Source organism: Triturus cristatus, chromosome 3_1 (assembly GCF_964204655.1).
Source record: "Triturus cristatus chromosome 3_1, aTriCri1.1, whole genome shotgun sequence".
NCBI classification, from domain to species: domain Eukaryota; kingdom Metazoa; phylum Chordata; class Amphibia; order Caudata; family Salamandridae; genus Triturus; species Triturus cristatus.
In genome coordinates this window covers 35,568,298-35,587,253 of record NC_140583.1, presented here as the reverse complement: position 1 = coordinate 35,587,253, position 18,956 = coordinate 35,568,298, and the positions used below count along the sequence as shown (strand labels likewise).

Below are 18,956 nucleotides of genomic sequence, written 5' to 3'. Positions count from 1 at the left end.
AGAGGTCGGCACAGTCCAAAAGCAGTTTGCAAAAACACTAGCCGCACTACAGGAGAAGGCAGAAGATTTGGAGGCGAGATCCAGGAGGAGCAATTTACGTAGTATGGGGCTGCCGGAATCCACTTCAATCGGTAATATGGCCGTGTTTATTGAACAGATGCTGGTTACACTCCTGGGTCGAAAAACCTTCTCAGATATGTTCGTGGTTGAGCAAGCACATAGATCGCTTGGCCCCAGGCACCCCCCGGGGGCTCCGCCGCAGCCAGTAATTGCTAAGCTCCTAAATTATAGGGATGCTGCCTTAAGCAGGCAAGAGCAAAAGAAGCCCTGCAGTTCGAGGGTTCTACGATATCCCTGTTTCCTGACTTCACCATGAAGGTGCAGGAGTCTAGATGACAATTCGAAAAGGCATTTACACAATCAAAATATCAATAATATATAATGTCAACGTGCCGAGATAACTCCTATGTAGGTGGCGCGCACGTCACTTTCAGTGCGGACTATGCCGAAGACGCCACACGAATCTAACTGACACCACCTACTGGCACTCAGGGGTATGCTTGCAAAAAATCTTCCAGATCCAGTCTAACGCCTGGGGAATTCAAAGGTAATGAATCTGCAGCTAGATATTGTGTCTAGCAGATACTTGTTCTGTCGCTTAACTACATGCAGTTCAGAACAAGAGGAACCTTACTTTTCATGCCCATGTCTATTATTATTATGGTGGTCCTGAAGGCTTTTTTGTATGCATGCCATATGTAACTTGTGTTGGGTACTGTTTACTTGAATAATAAGCATAGATGTTATGTACAGTGCAGGATAAACTGCCAAATAAAAATGAAGTTGTTACGCCATTTATGAAAAATAAAAGAAAACACATAAAAAGTAACTCTAGCTAATGGACTGTCAGACATGATATGGAGATTATTACAATGAGAACGTGGATGGGTAAGTCCTGTGCATATCCGTATTAATTTTTCACAGCCTAACTCAGAGTTGCTCAAAGGATGGAGAGTGGCCACTTTATGCTTCAATATAGAAGACAAAATGGAATTAAGATTACATTAAAAGAATATAAACCTGCTACCTATCAGTGTTTCTTTATGAATTCATGCAGGTTTCATTAATCCTTTCAGCGTATGCTCTCTGTTACACTGCACAGTGTGGGTGGAAGTGCATATTGAGCCTAAGGTGCTATTTCATTTTTTGTTTTTATATTCTTTTTTTTTTAGCCAAAACTCAAGATAGCACAATACAAGCAGCCATCCACTGAGCATAATCAAGCACAGTACAATTACAGTAGATCATCCACGTAGTTCACATGCATATACAGTCTTTGTTCTCAGTCAACTTTCGGCATTTGGTAAATCGTGCAGCCCACCCACCCGTCGATGAAGTTCAGTTGTAGGAGACAGGCATATCTTGCCTCTGTGTACATTCCATCTAGACCACTTTCGATCCCATTTAATCGGGCATCCTCTATATTTGAACACGTCCCTCTCTACGATCATAGCACTATCCATGTCTCCCACCCATCCCACCAGTGATGGTGGATCCCCGACTCCCCATTTTTGTGCAGTGTTGCGTTTCACCAGACCAACCCCAATGATACCCACGATTGTTCTGTTTGGGTTAAGTCTGTTGCTTCCCATATATTTAGAAGGCAGAGTTTCGGGGAGGGGAGCATCTCCCTTCCACCCACATCTTCCATTCGCTTTGTGACCGCTGACCAGTATTTTGAAATGATAGGGCATGCCCATACTGTTAGAAAAAAGGTCCCCTCCATGTTACACTGACGAAATGTCTTCTGTATAATATTAGGATTTTTCCCAATTTAGTAGTCCTAAATTTAGACTTAGGACTACTAAATTGAGAAAAATCCTAATTTTAAGACTTTCGGTATTCACAGAAGGCATTTAGGAGTCCTAAAGTTAGGAGTCCTAACTATACTACTACTAAACTGAGAAAAATCCTAATTTTAAGACTTTCGGTATTCACAGAAGGCATTTAGGAGTCCTAAAGTTAGGACTCCTAACTTCTGTGAATACCGAAATGAGTAAGTGCCTTCTGTGAATACCAAAATTAGTAAGTGCCTTCTGTGAATACCAAAATGGTAGTAAGTTTAGGATTTTGTCTTAAGTTAGTTCTGTGAATCGGGCCCAAAGTCTTTGAAATAGGAGTCGGGGATCCTAAACTGTGTATTTTGTAGTGCATATAAAAAACGAGGCAGCGCTAGTATCTTGAATAGTGCTTCACGACCCAGCAAGGTCAGCGGCAAACCACGCCAATGTTTTATGTCAAGTCTCATGAGTGCGTACCAAATATGCGGAATATATGTAGGATACGGTGGATCGAGGATGCAGGGGGTGCCACGTACAGTAAAATGTCAACTGCATACAGGGATATCTTGTCCTCATGTTGGTCCGTCCATTTTAGTTTCCTTATCAAAGGCTCCCCTCTGATCCACACCGCCAGGGGTTCCAGTACAAGCACAAAAATCAGTATCGAGAGAGGGCATCCCTGCCTCGTTCCTCCGCCCAATCAAAACCTTTGCGATGTGTGTCGATTGACTACAACTTGTGCCATAGGCTCAGTGTACAGCAGCTTAATCCAACGTATAAACTTCTGACCAAATCCCACTCTCTCCAACACTGCGAAGAGATATGGCCACTCAGTCGTATCAAAGGCCATTTTAGCATCTAATGACAACAAGGCAACCTCTTCTCGTATTGTATTTTTCCGACCAAGTGCGCCATGGAGGCGCTGCAGATTTGCAGCCATCTTCCGGCCGGGCATAAAGCCTCCTTGATCCGAGTGCACCCAGTTACGCCAGTCTAGACCCCGTGCTTGGATCACTACGCGGTGGTACCCGGTCCCTCATCCCATCGAGTGCCGAGTTGAATTCGCCCCGAATCACTATGTCATTTGGAAGGTCAAGTATGCACCTGCTAAGATCCTGAAGTGTGGTTTGTTGCAGTGCTGGGGGAATGTAGACAGATAATACTGTTAGTGTTCTTCCTTTCCAAGTTCTGGTGGCTTCTGCAAATCTGCCCTGATCGTCTACCCGAGTTTCTTTAACCATGTCAGGGCGATTCTTACCGAGCTGTATACCCGTCCCATGGGAACTAGTTGTAAACCCGGCATGCGTCACCAGTCAGTAACCCCATCTATTTAATGCCTTGCATGTATTGCCCACCAAATGTGTTACCTGTAGAAGAGCGATGTCTGGTGTGTCTCTCTTCAGGTACTGTAGGACCATCCCTCTTTTAATTTTATCCCCCATGCCATTCACGTTCCATGTGAAGAACCTCAAGCCCTCTGCGCTATTTCATTTTTGAGTGTTTATTACAAATACGTGAAATCTTTAAACTTTTCTACTGGTCAGCTGCTTAGGTGCCTGCTAAGCCATAAAGAGCTCCGTTGCTTCACTCTGCTTTCAAAATGCCTGAATGATGGGGCGGAAGGCTGTGGAATACACCTCTTTCCTGTGGTCCAAGTTGAAACAATGATTATTCTTCAAATGGCATTTTCTTCCATTGAATCTAAACTTGTTGTTTAGGCCTTTTCTCAAATTCTTTTACCCCACTGTTTTTAAGTTGTTTAATTCGTAGTAGATGAAAATGCTTCACAAAGGCAGTAAATACTTGCTTTCTAAAAAGCATTAAAAACGAAATGCAAATCTCATTTCATTGTCTGATGAAAGGAATTAAGCATTGTCTACAAACACAAATGTAATAGTGTGTATTTTTTGTTTTCGATGCATCTGCACATATCTTGAATTTCATTTTTCTTCTGTAATGTAGATTTTGAAACGTGTTCTGGTTTTATTTGGCAGAATAATCGAACTGAATGGCCACAAGCCCCCTTTGACATACAAGCGATTTCAAGCCATTATTAGTCGGATGGAGCTTCCCAAGAAGCCTATCGGTAGTGTGACCCTGCAGCAAATGGAGAAGTGCAAGGCAGAAATCCAGGATAATCACGATGAGCGATATGGTGTGCCATCTTTGGAGGAGCTTGGTAAGTATGGGGGTGAGAGGAGAGTGGGGCGGATGTCAGTGTAACGAAATGTACCCAGAATCATCGGAGAATGAGAATGTATTTTAGGCAAGACAAGGGCTGACTTACCAGCACTTTCTTGCTTTCTCCATATCATGATGTGTCCCTGTAAAATGGCAAGCATTGCCCACTGTGCTACTCTGCGTTGAGTAGTACTCAAACAATGTGAGAGATTTCAACTATCCATGAAGTTGAAATCATTGCTCCTGTATGTCTGATTTCTCTGAATGTCATACTTGTACAGCACCCGCATTATGATTTAGTCCCACAAAGGTTAACTTGTTCCCACAAAGTATCCTTAGCTTCCTTTTGCCAGTGTTTCTTGGAGACCAAGATGTGTAAGGAGGGGGCTTTTGTGAAGAGCACTTCGCAATTTTCAAAGTGGGATATTGAAAAGATAGAGCTTCAGGGCCAAAACAAATTTATAAAAAAGTTCCAGAGTTAGTAAGCCTTTCATAATTTTTTTATCAAAACTACCTCAGAAGATTGAGTGGTATTAATCCTTAGGATACAGTTATATCTAGTGAAGCGTTTTTTAAAATTTAAATCTGTGCATTTGGATAAAAAGCTACAGTGCTGCCTCGCATCTTTAGTGAACCTGCATTTGATTCCGCATTTATAAGGAGCAAGCCATGCTTCTGCTAGGTGAGTAAGAATCAACTCTACTGACTTCTTCGCACCATATCACACACAATAGTACACTATTCATTAGACTTCCATCAGTTAACCAACATGCTTGAGTTATGGGTATTGGCACCTTTCAGAGCCTATTACTTTGCCTCTTAAAATGTGGCAGGTGAGGTTTGTGTTACATGATCTGCATTGAAAAGCAAATGATATGCTATTTTACAGTGGTGCACACGTCTGTGAGGCTTGGCCATCCATCAGGAAAACACGCACTAGAGCTGAAGAGATCAGGTACCAAGATAGCAAGAAATATAGATGCAAGGCAGGAGAGATTTCGCTCTGTACTACACTAGAGCTGAAGAGATCAGGTACCAAGATAGCAAGAAATATAGATGCAAGGCAGGAGAGATTCCGCTCTGTACTACACTAGAGCTGAAGAGATCAGGTACCAAGATAGCAAGAAATATAGATGCAAGGCAGGAGAGATTCCGCTCTGTACTTCACTAGAGCTGAAGAGATCAGGTGCCAAGATAGCAAGAAATATAGATGCAAGGCAGGAGAGATTCTGCTCTGTACTACACTAGAGCTGAAGAGATCAGGTGCCAAGAGAGCAAGAAATATAGATGCAAGGCAGGAGAGATTCCGCTCTGTACTACACTAGAGCTGAAGAGATCAGGTGCCAAGAGAGCAAGAAATATAGATGCAAGGCAGGAGAGATTCCGCTCTGTACTACACTAGAGCTGAAGAGATCAAGTACCAAGATAGCAAGAAATATAGATGCAAGGCAGGAGAGATTCCGCTCTGTACTACACTAGAGCTGAAGAGATCAGGTACCAATAGAGCAAGAAATATAGATGCAAGGCAGGAGAGATTCCGCTCTGTACTACACTAGAGCTGAAGAGATCAGGTGCCAAGATAGCAAGAAATATAGATGCAAGGCAGGAGAGATTCTGCTCTGTACTACACTAGAGCTGAAGAGATCAGGTACCAAGATAGCAAGAAATATAGATGCAAGGCAGGAGAGATTCCGCTTTGTACTACACTAGAGCTGAAGAGATCAGGTACCAAGATAGCAAGAAATATAGATGCAAGGCAGGAGAGATTCCGCTCTGTACTACACTAGAGCTTAAGAGATCAGGTACCAAGAGAGCAAGGAATATAGATGCAAGGCAGGAGAGATTCCGCTCTGTACTACACTAGAGCTGAAGAGATCAGGTGCCAAGATAGCAAGAAATATAGATGCAAGGCAGGAGAGATTCCGCTCTGTACTACACTAGAGCTGAAGATATCAGGTACCAAGAGAGCAAGAAATATAGATGCAAGGCAGGAGAGATTCCGCTCTGTACTACACTAGAGCTGAAGAGATCAGGCACCAAGAGAGCAAGAAATATAGATGCAAGGCAGGAGAGATTCCGCTCTGTACTACACTAGAGCTGAAGAGATCAGGTACCAAGAGAGCAAGAAATATAGATGCAAGGCAGGAGAGATGCTGCTCTGTACTACACTAGAGCTGAAGAGATCAGGTGCCAAGATAGCAAGAAATATAGATGCAAGGCAGGAGAGACTCCGCTCTGTACTACACTAGAGCTGAAGAGATCAGGTACCAAGATAGCAAGAAATATAGATGCAAGGCAGGAGAGATTCCGCTCTGTACTACACTAGAGCTGAAGAGATCAGGTACCAAGAGAGCAAGAAATATAGATGCAAGGCAGGAGAGATTCCGCTCTGTACTACACTAGAGCTGAAGAGATCAGGCGCCAAGAGAGCAAGAAATATAGATGCAAGGCAGGAGAGATTCCGCTCTGTACTACACTAGAGCTGAAGAGATCAGGTACCAAGAGAGCAAGAAATATAGATGCAAGGCAGGAGAGATTCCGCTCTGTACTACACTAGAGCTGAAGAGATCAGGTGCCAAGAGAGCAAGAAATATAGATGCAAGGCAGGAGAGATTCCGCTCTGTACTACACTAGAGATGAAGAGATCAGGTACCAAGATAGCAAGAAATATAGATGCAAGGCAGGAGAGATTCCGCTCTGTACTTCACTAGAGCTGAAGAGATCAGGTGCCAAGATAGCAAGAAATATAGATGCAAGGCAGGAGAGATTCCGCTCTGTACTACACTAGAGCTGAAGAGATCAGGTGCCAAGAGAGCAAGAAATATAGATGCAAGGCAGGAGAGATTCCGCTCTGTACTACACTAGAGCTGAAGAGATCAGGTGCCAAGAGAGCAAGAAATATAGATGCAAGGCAGGAGAGATTCCGCTCTGTACTACACTAGAGCTGAAGAGATCAGGCGCCAAGATAGCAAGAAATATAGATGCAAGGCAGGAGAGATTCCGCTCTGTACTACACTAGAGCTGAAGAGATCAGGTACCAAGATAGCAAGAAATATAGATGCAAGGCAGGAGAAATTCCGCTCTGTACTACACTAGAGCTGAAGAGATCAGGTACCAAGATAGCAAGAAATATAGATGCAAGGCAGGAGAAATTCCGCTCTGTACTACACTAGAGCTGAAGAGATCAGGTGCCAAGAGAGCAAGAAATATAGATGCAAGGCAGGAGAGATTCCGCTCTGTACTACACTAGAGCTGAAGAGATCAGGTGCCAAGAGAGCAAGAAATATAGATGCAAGGCAGGAGAGATTCCGCTCTGTACTACACTAGAGCTGAAGAGATCAGGTACCAAGAGAGCAAGAAATATAGATGCAAGGCAGGAGAGATTCCGCTCTGTACTACACTAGAGCTGAAGAGATCAGGTGCCAAGAGAGCAATAAATATAGATGCAAGGCAGGAGAGATTCCGCTCTGTACTACACTAGAGCTGAAGAGATCAGGTACCAAGATAGCAAGAAATATAGATGCAAGGCAGGAGAGATTCCGCTCTGTTCTACACTATAGCTGAAGAGATCAGGTGCCAAGAGAGCAAGAAATATAGATGCAAGGCAGGAGAGATTCCGCTCTGTACTACACTAGATCTGAAGAGATCAGGTGCCAAGAGAGCAAGAAATATAGATGCAAGGCAGGAGAGATTCCGCTCTGTACTACACTAGAGCTGAAGAGATCAGGTGCCAAGAGAGCAAGAAATATAGATGCAAGGCAGGAGAGATTCCGCTCTGTACTACACTAGAGCTGAAGAGATCAGGTGCCAAGAGAGCAAGAAATATAGATGCAAGGCAGGAGAGATTCCGCTCTGTACTACACTAGAGCTGAAGAGATCAGGCGCCAAGAGAGCAAGAAATATAGATGCAAGGCAGGAGAGATTCCGCTCTGTACTACACTAGAGCTGAAGAGATCAGGTACCAAGATAGCAAGAAATATAGATGCAAGGCAGGAGAGATTCCGCTCTGTACGACATTAGAGCTGAAGAGATCAGGTACCAAGATAGCAAGAAATATAGATGCAAGGCAGGAGAGATTCTGCTCTGTACTACACTAGAGCTGAAGAGATCAGGTACCAAGATAGCAAGAAATATAGATGCAATGCAGGAGAGATTCCGCTCTGTACTACACTAGAGCTGAAGAGATCAGGCGCCAAGATAGCAAGAAATATAGATGCAAGGCAGGAGATATTCCGCTCTGTACTACACTAGAGCTGAAGAGATCAGGCACCAAGATAGCAAGAAATATTGATGCAAGGCAGGAGAGATTCCGCTCTGTACTACACTAGAGCTGAAGAGATCAGGCGCCAAGATAGCAAGAAATATAGATGCAAGGCAGGAGAGATTCCGCTCTGTACTACACTAGAGCTGAAGAGATCTGGCACCAAGATAGCAAGAAATATAGATGCAAGGCAGGAGATATTCCGCTCTGTACTACAGTAGAGCTGAAGAGATCAGGCGCCAAGATAGCAAGAAATATAGATGCAAGGCAGGAGATATTCCGCTCTGTACTACACTAGAGCTGAAGAGATCAGGCGCCAAGATAGCAAGAAATATAGATGCAAGGCAGGAGAGATTCCGCTCTGTACTACACTAGAGCTGAAGAGATCAGGTACCAAGATAGCAAGAAATATAGATGCAAGGCAGGAGAGAATCCGCTCTGTACTACACTAGAACTGAAGAGATCAGGCGCCAAGATAGCAAGAAATATAGATGCAAGGCAGGAGAGATTCTGCTCTGTACTACACTAGAGATGAAGAGATCAGGTACCAAGATAGCAAGAAATATAGATGCAAGGCAGGAGAAATTCCGCTCTGTACTTCACTAGAGCTGAAGAGATCAGGTACCAAGATAGCAAGAAATATAGATGCAAGGCAGGAGAGATTCCGCTCTGTACTACACTAGAGCTGAAGAGATCAGGTACCAAGAGAGCAAGAAATATAGATGCAAGGCAGGAGAGATTCCGCTCTGTACTACACTAGAGCTGAAGAGATCAGGTACCAAGATAGCAAGAAATATAGATGCAAGGCAGGAGAGATTCCGCTCTGTACTACACTAGAGCTGAAGAGATCAGGTGCCAAGAGAGCAAGAAATATAGATGCAAGGCAGGAGAGATTCCGCTCTGTACTACACTAGAGCTGAAGAGATCAGGTGCCAAGAGAGCAAGAAATATAGATGCAAGGCAGGAGAGATTCCGCTCTGTACTACACTAGAGCTGAAGAGATCAGGTACCAAGATTGCAAGAAATATAGATGCAAGGCAGGAGAGATTCTGCTCTGTACTACACTAGAGCTGAAGAGATCAGGTGCCAAGATAGCAAGAAATATAGATGCAAGGCAGGAGAGATTCCGCTCTGTACTACGCTAGAGCTGAAGAGATCGGGTACCAAGATAGCAAGAAATATAGATGCAAGGCAGGAGAGATTCCGCTCTGTACTACACTAGAGCTGAAGAGATCAGGTACCAAGAGAGCAAGAAATATAGATGCAAGGCAGGAGAGATTCCGCTCTGTACTACACTAGAGCTGAAGAGATCAGGTACCAAGAGAGCAAGAAATATAGATGCAAGGCAGGAGAGATTCCGCTCTGTACTACACTAGAGCTGAAGAGATCAGGTGCCAAGAGAGCAAGAAATATAGATGCAAGGCAGGAGAGATTCCGCTCTGTACTACACTAGAGCTGCAGAGATCAGGTACCAAGAGAGCAAGAAATATAGATGCAAGGCAGGAGAGATTCTGCTCTGTACTACACTAGAGCTTAAGAGATCAGGTACCAAGAGAGCAAGAAATATAGATGCAAGGCAGGAGAGATTCCGCTCTGTACTACACTAGAGCTGAAGAGATCAGGTGCCAAGAGAGCAAGAAATATAGATGCAAGGCAAGAGAGATTCCGCTCTGTACTACACTAGAGCTGAAGAGATCAGGTACCAAGAGAGCAAGAAATATAGATGCAAGGCAGGAGAGATTCTGCTCTGTACTACACTAGAGCTGAAGAGATCAGGTACCAAGAGAGCAAGAAATATAGATGCAAGGCAGGAGAGATTCCGCTCTGTACTACACTAGAGCTGAAGAGATCAGGTGCCAAGAGAGCAAGAAATATAGATGCAAGGCAGGAGAAATTCCGTTCTGTACTACACTAGAGCTGAAGAGATCAGGTACCAAGATAGCAAGAAATACAGATGCAAGGCAGGAGAGATTCGGCTCTGTACTACACTAGAGCTGAAGAGATCAGGTGCCAAGATAGCAAGAAATATAGATGTAAGGCAGGAGAGATTCCGCTCTGTACTACTTCAAATGTGTACATCTCGTATAGAAATTTCTGCTTAGAACGCTTTTAGAACGATAATCACAAGGAAACTTCTATAACATTAAAGAATTTCACTTTTTATTTATAATAATTTTATTTGTTTTCTGTATCATTGATAATAGCATACAATAATTTTTTAAGTTGGTTTGTAGTGAGTCAAAGAAACTTGTAATAACTTAGCGAAAGCTAAAATATCTAGACGAAAGAATATCACAATGAAGGAATTAGTTATTTCCCCCTATCCCCTCCTTTATCACTATGTACCTAGTTTAAAAACCTATATTAATAACAAGCATTGGCATAGCCAATAGGTCTCGCTTTTGGGACCTTATAAGTATTTAGTTATGCAGCACAATCTCCTTGGTGCAACACATTTCCCACATTTCTTCTGCTTTCTAAATTCAAAAGTGAAGCTGGTTCCTGGCATTGTACTGTAAATATTCATACTGCTTTTGATCCTGCACTGTACACAAGCATGCACCTTCTGTCCCTATGCTTGCTGGTGAAAAATATATCTTCACGTAATGTGCAGCATCAGAGGGAGAGCAGGACTTTATGCGGTTTTTAATTTGGAAAAATGCAAGAAACTATTTCAAACATCATACCAATTCCAACAAATGGCAGGTTTGAGTTTTTTTAAATGAAGACACCATCATTTCCCTTCTAGTGCAAGAAGTCTCTTCTGACAAACAGTAGTCACATTATATTACAAATGAGCAGCTTACAGTGTAACCTTACAGAAAGCGCAACCTCAAATCTGCTTTGTCAATGGCACCCCACACTGTTTTTTTAAGAGAATAAAAGATTTTAAAAAAGATGTCAAAATCAGAATGATGCAGTCCAACTCAGCATCGAAAGGGCTGGCACTGAACACACATCAAATGTTGCTTTCAAAAGAGAACTGTCAGCTGGGAATGACATCTGCAAGGTCATACTGTCAGCTATTCCTAAAAGACGTCCCTTAATGAAGCGACATCTTCTGCTATAACATTACCAAGGCTGTGAGCATGGCTGTGTGCTGAAAAGACTGCATTAGTAGAAGACAGCTGTCCCCTCAAAGAAGTGTGTTATGAAAAGAGGTTGAAAGATGAAGATTGCTTTATAAATGGCTTACACAAAAGGCACAAACCTCAAAATATTGTGTAGTAAATACTTTTAAAAAAAGAACAATATTTTCATTGCATCTTTAAGAAAGTCGAGGCATGAACGTCTTTACTTTCAGAATATATAAAAAAGGCTGGTATCCAACAGCATGTTATGAACACAGGATGGTAAAGACATGAACACGCAAGGGACAATTTGCCAATAGCACATTGTCTTTATGACAGACTGTGGCATCCAAACAGCCCTTTGTTAAAAACATAAACCAGCAATTAAAATGTCATTGTGTCAACAAAGTAAATTCATTATTGAAAACTCTTTGGGTCAGTTGTAAGCTACACATCATGTCACATCTGGAGTCTAGCAAAGCAACTACATAATGACCCATCATCAATAGGAACACAGGTGGAGCAATGCAATCATCCAGAAAGCGCCAAGGCCATGAGGGTCAGCCAGTCCAAGCAATGGGAAGCCATCAAACACAGATGAGTGCAGCTTACTCGAAGTCCTCTCTACCCCTGTACTACTTTTTGAAGATCTGATGTCATAAGGTTGACATAAAATAGTTCTGTTTTTTTGCCAGACCCAAAAAAAAACCTACTCTTGTGACTTCAAGGCAAAAGCTAGTATTTTAATGAGAGGTGTTTTTAAGGCATGCCGCAATTTGTGAGATAATGTCAATTACAGCGTATTTCTACATATTTGTTTTTTTAAAACTTACTTTTAAAGAAAATCTGGGAACCCTCAAACAGTTTTTGCAAATTAAATTAGAATATGTACGTAATAATTTCAAGAAAATAAAGACTGAGCGAAAATAAATGTCCATTAAATGGCGCTCCAACCACATTTTTGGCTCGTTCATGGTTCTGTAGTTATATTGCTACATGGTTTAAAAGAGCACTAGTGGAAATATAAAAACAGAACTGCTTTGTTATACAGATTTTACAGGATTTAGGACTGAATTTTAAAAAATGCGACTCCTTATAATGAATTGTTTACAAGCTTTTGGCTAATGACTGCGAGCACGGTACTTTGCCTTCCAGACGACCCCGTTGCTGCAGGATGGAGGAAACAGGCAGATCCCATGTCTTACTGAATCAATCCTAACAAAACAAGCGCGCGCAAAAAGCATTGGCCGCTGAAAGTGAAATTACCCGTGACGGAGAAAAGACAGATGGCGGCAGCGTGCGTGCATGCGCATGTGCACGCAAGCTTGAGGCCAGCAAAAGCCTCTGGTACCACTTTGAAATCCCCCTTACTAAAAGTCGAGCAAGCAGCAGCGCATGCGCTGCTCTAGGCTCGACCTAAAAAGGAAAACTTTTGAAAATAACTTACAACGCACCATTTTGCCAATAAACAATTCTGATAGGTTTGCAATCTCAACATTACATTTTTTTAAAGTTTGCCTCACTGATACATGCTGTGGAACATTGGTGTGGCCATAACTCTTGCTACAGATTTTTGAACTTTAAAAAAATATATATCTATCCAAAACAGACCTAATCCTACAAATGTGTTTTATCAGTTTATAATATTCTTTTTTGATACTTTGTTCTATCTCTCTGTGTGGTTAAGGAGGCTTTAAGTAAATACAATTTTAGTTCTAGGCAATAAATCTTCCCTTCCTCAGACCACTTTAGAGCGTCTGCATTGTCCCATAATATGTTTTCATACTACAGTCCAAGGTGCATTGTGGGTAAGATAACCTTAGCGGGGAAATGCCTGTCTGTTATAGTTTAAATTATTGCAAGTTATATTCTTTGAAGAAGGTGAATGTGCTCTGAAGATGCAGTGTATCGATCTCAGATTGGCAACAACATTTTGTATAGCTCCAAATGCTTTTTTGCTTTTATTTTATTACTTCTTTTGCACATTGCCCAACCTAAATTGTCAGTCAAATTCGAATTCATTTTTATTACTTCAGTGCTATGTTTTCTTCACTTCTAGTGCTGTGGTGCTTGGGTTGGAGGGCAAATGTTAATTTTACTTAGTTCTTGGGCATGAAAGATGTACATATTTAATGTTACACATTTATCTGTGTGTATAATAATGATTTACGTCCACTTATCCTTCACATTACAGGGTTTCAGACCGATGGTCTGGGTGCTGCTGTGTGGCAGGGAGGGGAAACTGAGGCCCTCTCACGGCTGGATAAGCACTTAGAAAGAAAGGTAATACAGTGTTAACTGGCATAATATTTGATATATTAGTAATCGATCAATTCAGTTAGCAAATATGTACCAACAACTGTGCAATTCTGGATTTTAGTTCAGTACCCTACCCTCCTCCCAGAGTCCTGCCTTTTCCTATATCAGTATTCACTTTCTAACTGTGTGCATCATTTTATTAATGGAGATATGTCACTGAATCCATGATTTGTCTTCAGTAGCTATTTACATTCTTTCTGAGGGAACTTCCTATGACTACTGTCATCCTGAGGAAAACATACTTGGCAGAGTCCCTGCCAGGTTGAAGCTACAGTGCTGCTGCTTGATTTCCTGAGCGTGCCCAAGACTTAGACAAGCTGTAAGGACCCATATGGAAATGGGCTCTTTTTTTGTGTTTTTTATATTTTTTACAGAGTTTTATTTTGCGCAAACTTGACCCTAATCGGGTATCAGAGCGCTTTACAGAGCACCAGTTGCTTTACATTAGGACACATTCATTTTGGTTAGGCACGGGGAGATTAAGTGATTTGCCCAGAATCACAGGATGTTCAGCGGCATTGCCGAGACTCGAACCCAGTTCCTCAGATTCGAAGTCGACCTCCCTAGCCGTTAGGCCAACTCCTCTCCCCTACTTAAGGAATCCTATCACCTACAAAGCTTTGTGTGTTATTGGAATCAATATGCAGCAAGCTCCGTTTAATATTATTATTTCATAATTCCTTCTACCTAATGCTTATAGAGAAGAAAATGCCACCTTCTACATTGACCTTGTCCATGAATAGTCTTGAGCCTTTGATACAATTTATTATTTTTCCATTTTTGAATCTGTACCATTTGCATTTTTTATAGGCCATTTTGATTTATCAATTGTGGTTTAACCAAACAGAAATCTCACTTGTCTTCTGCTGTCCCACTGTGGCTAATCTTAGGATCACTGTGTTAATGTTGCTCTTGATGCTGTTGGACAGTGACTTAACCAAGGAAAATGATAACATTTTAGTGTGTTTAATGAATTTCAACAGGGGTAGAAAGTGTTCCTCTATGAGCAAATTTTTCAACCTGATAGATACTTCTAGCTGCAGATTCCTTACTTTTGAATTTCCGTTGCGCCCGGATGGATCCGGAAACTTTTGCTGAGCAATACCACTTGCGCACACCGTCGGGTGTCCCTATACGGCTCCTTGTGAAGTCGTCGGTTATGACGTCGCGGTACCCAGGCGTGTGAACGTCAGTTCTTTTCTTTCTGCGCCATTTAAGCGCCGATCCGGGGAGAGCTACCCTTCAGACGCTTTTTGACAGGCTTTTTCTTGACTTTCTGTCAACTTACAAGACTTTTTCCATTGTGTAAGATGGTTGTCATTGAGGAAGACTGGATTTAAGCCGTGCAGGGCCTGTCCCCGCACAATGTCAGTCACCGATCCACACCTCGTCTGCCTCTAGTGTCTCAAGGGCGACCACGATCCGAAGTTGTGCTCGGACTGTCATGCCATGGCTCCTATAATTAATCAACAAGAACTGGTCCCCAGACATAACAGGGAAAGGTATGTGTACGTAAATACTGATTAGTTCAGTGAAAAACCATTAAGTTTTTTAGGAAAGGCCTCACCCACCAACCTAGTTGGTGGCATGGTTCATCATCGGCCCCCACCCGAGGCACCGAGTGTACCCCAGGTGTGCTGCGACACCTGAACTACAGCGGAGCGGGTTTTTTTTGTAAGGTGAGTGTGTAGTGCGAGTGAAGTGCATGTGTAACTTAAAAACAGCTGTCCCAATGGTCCCAGATATCAAGTAAATTAGTTTAATGATGGGCCATGGGCAGTATTAAAAGGAAGGCGAAGGATGGTTCAGGAGGTATCAATGGCCACCACCATCCTGTGGGGTCAACATGTTTCAGCCAGTGCCTAGATACTGGTGCTGGCTTTCATCAGGACCAAAGTGCAAGAAGTGAAAAAGACACTAGAATTTTCCTGGATGATCCTGCCTTTCGCAAAGACTGGGCTCAAATTGCCTGACGTTGTACTAGAGACTGGCTGGTCTTAAAAAAATCAAAACAGCCAAACGCCTGTCAGACGCCATGATAATTGATATCCAGAACACTGAGAGCCATTTTAAAACCACAGTGACGTCATTTAAAAAGAAACTTGATGAAACAAACAAAGAAATGGGAGAATATAAGGAGAACCTCACCCAGGCGAAAATCACAAAGTTTCAAAAAGATCTGAAGAAATTCAGCTACTCAAAAGTCTACCCTTATGCAGATGAAAACTACACGGCCCCTCCAAAATCGGACAATACCTCAGAACAATCAGGGGACTCTAGTTCAGCCTTCAGTGACTCTAGCAAAGGCTCTAATAGATCCAACAAAGGTAGAGTCTAGCAGAGTGTTTAGAACCGTCTATGTGTGGCACGCGCTAAGGTGCCCTAACTGGCAGAGGGGGTGTCCCTCTTAAATCCAATCCTATTAAAAGAAAGACACACAGGCGTACAACATATAACAAGTAGTTAGCCTCTATGGTTGTCAACAAAGAGCAAGTCACAAAGAGTACCGCTGTGAAAGTGCCAAACGGTACGGTATGTGAGGCGGCGACAAAGGTGCTACAGTGGTAGTGTGCACTAATGTATGCGATAAAAGTGTCAGTTGCTACGGACACGGTAAATGAATAGGTGAGTACAAAATTAAGTAAACCTAGAAATGCTGACTCCATAAATTAATGGGACCGGCTCCATAAGTCTGGAGTGCGGTGGTCTGTCAAAATACCATCTAGACAGAAATCAAATGGCGAGAGGAACCGCTAGCAATCTGCAGTGGAGAGGAGAAAGGAAAAAAAAACCCTGACATCCAAAACTTACTAGCAGTTGACAGAACTCCTACCAGAGACCTCCGTGGCCACTCTCCAGCTCCGATAGAAGGTAGATGAGACATGAAGAGAGCCGGTTTAAATAGTGGCCGCAGGCAGATCTGGTTCAGCTGGAAGGGGCGGGGTTACCGCCAAAACTTGGGCCTGTGAACATAGAAAACAGACACACGCCACAGATGCAGGAAAATGAAAGGCAGCCTCGCGCATGATATTGTGTGTTCAAATTGAGTGTGAAGAGAGACAGTTTAAAAAAGGAGTTAAAAAAGGCGTTTTTTAGAAATGCCTGGGACTGTAGAAAACGAGAAAAATAAATTAAGTTAACGCGGAAGTGATGTCAAAGGGCATGTTATGTAACAACATGGCAGTACCTATGTGTAAACGTTTAAGAAAAAAGGGGGGGGAGCGCATCCAGAAAAGGAAAGGGAAGCTTATGATACGATGCAGGGATGTAAAAAAATTCCAGTGAAAGCTTGGATGTAAAAAGTGTTTCCAGTGAAACGTAGTTACAGGAGAGTCAGTTATTAAGGGAGTTCCATGGAATCTGATCGTTCAGACCAGAGATGTTGGTTGAGAGGTGATACACCCAGCGTTGTTCCTTGTTCAAGAGAAAATTAGTCATGTCTTCATTTTGAGGACTGAAGAGATCAATGACTGTCCAAGAAGGTCATTAGGAGTGTGACCCATTTCTAAGAAATGGTTGGTCAGTTTCCTTATAGTCTTTATGCAGCGGATCGTGCTGCGATGTTCCACGATCCTGAGTCTCACTTTATGTGTAGGCATTCCAATATATCTAAGATTGCAAGGGCATACAATCAGATAAAGTACGTAAGCTGAGTTGCAATTGGTGTGTTTACTCTGGTACCACACGCTATTGGGCTCCAGATCCAATGATTTTGAGGGTTTTGTCAGGTGGCAGACACTGCAATCTCCGCAGGGATAGTGGCCCCCCACATTCGGGAGGCCCCAGGCATTGCAAATGGTATTACTAGTCGGTTGCTTTTGTTTAGGGCGAGTGTGGACCAGACGGTCCTTGATGCTGGTGGCACGTTTATGGGCAAACAAAGTCAAGTCCCAATGTCTGGTGCCAGTATTGAGAATGTGCCAGTGTTTTTTGATTATTTTCTTCACATGGTTACTAGCCAAGTTGAAAGTAGTAACGCATGTCAAGGGTGTGGCTTTTTCTTCTCTCATGTGGTCTTCAAGGAGGGCATCGCGGTTCTGATTGCGGGCTCTCTTTTTGGTTATTGCAACCATCTTTTGGGGATAACCTCTCTGTTGTAGTTTTTCGGTTAAAGCAGCTGCCTGGTGTTTATATGCAGTGGTAGAACTGCAATTTCTGCGTAATCGCAAAAATTGGCCGAAAGGGAGATTTTCCCTTAAAGGTCTCGGATGGAAGCTGCTAAAGTGTAAGAGTGAGTTTTTTGATGTGGGTTTATAAAAAGTAGTGGTAGTGACTATACCATTCTCACTCTTTAGGGTCAGATCCAAAAAGTCCAGAGTATCAGGACTTGCTGTGTGGGTAAACCGTAGAAAATTGTCACGAGTGTTGACCCAGGTGGTGAATGCAGCTAAGGACTCAGGTGATCCCCTCCAGATGAGGAGGATGTCGTCGATATATCGACGCCAGAGTCTTATGTTGGCGCTGAAAGGGTTGGTGTTGCTCAAAATATGGGTAAGTTCGAACTGGTAAACGTACAGGCCAGCAACACTAGGAGCAAAAACACTGCCCATACTGGTCCCGTTGGTTTGAAGGTAGATTTTACCCTCATATTCGAAAAAATGTTCTTTGAGCGCTAGAGAGGCGCACTGCAAAATGAACTGTCTTGGTGTTTCGTAGTTCCAAGAATTGGCGTACAACATATCCTCCAGGACTTGGATGGTAGCATCCTGGGGAATGCTGGTATATAGACTCTCTATATCAAGACCCACCAAGAGATCAGTGGTGGGATCAAAAGTAATGTCTTTTAGGATATACAGGAGGTGTTTAGTATCACGGATATAGGTCGTGGCTTTTTGAACCATAGGTTTGAGAAAAAAGTCACAATACCTCGAGAGAGGTTCCAAGAGGGAGTTGATACCGGAAACAATTGGTCTGCCTGGGGGAGGTCTAGAAGGTTTGTGCACCTTTGGTAAGGTGTAGAAGTAGGGTATCCATGCATTTTTGTTGCACAAGTAGTCCGCTTCCTGTTTAGAAATGTGCCCTTGCATTTCTGCATGTGAAACAAGAGATAGTATGGTAGATTTTAGCTGGTCAGAAGGATCCTCATTTAGGAGTCTGTAGTTGATAGTATCATCCAGCAGCCTCTGACATTCATTGGTGTAATCAAGTTTATCCAGGATCACAATCCCGCCACCCTTGTCAGCCTGTTTGATGATGATTTCTGAGCTGGCTTGAAGGGAGGACAGGGCGTCCCTTTCAATTTTGGAAAGATTATTAAAAGGGCTAGGAGTCTCTAAGTCAATA

At 42.7% G+C, this 18,956-nt stretch overlaps 1 protein-coding gene across 1 annotated transcript in view; it reads left to right on the top strand.

Annotated features, from left to right (window-relative positions):
- The window catches only part of CRY2 (cryptochrome circadian regulator 2), a 499,904-nt gene that overhangs the window by 208,851 nt on the left and 272,097 nt on the right, over positions 1-18,956 (top strand). The window contains exons 4-5 of the mRNA XM_085646709.1: positions 3,836-4,020; positions 13,549-13,637. Coding sequence (XP_085502835.1) covers positions 3,836-4,020; positions 13,549-13,637 — 274 coding nt within the window. The remainder of the gene's footprint in view (positions 1-3,835; positions 4,021-13,548; positions 13,638-18,956) is intronic.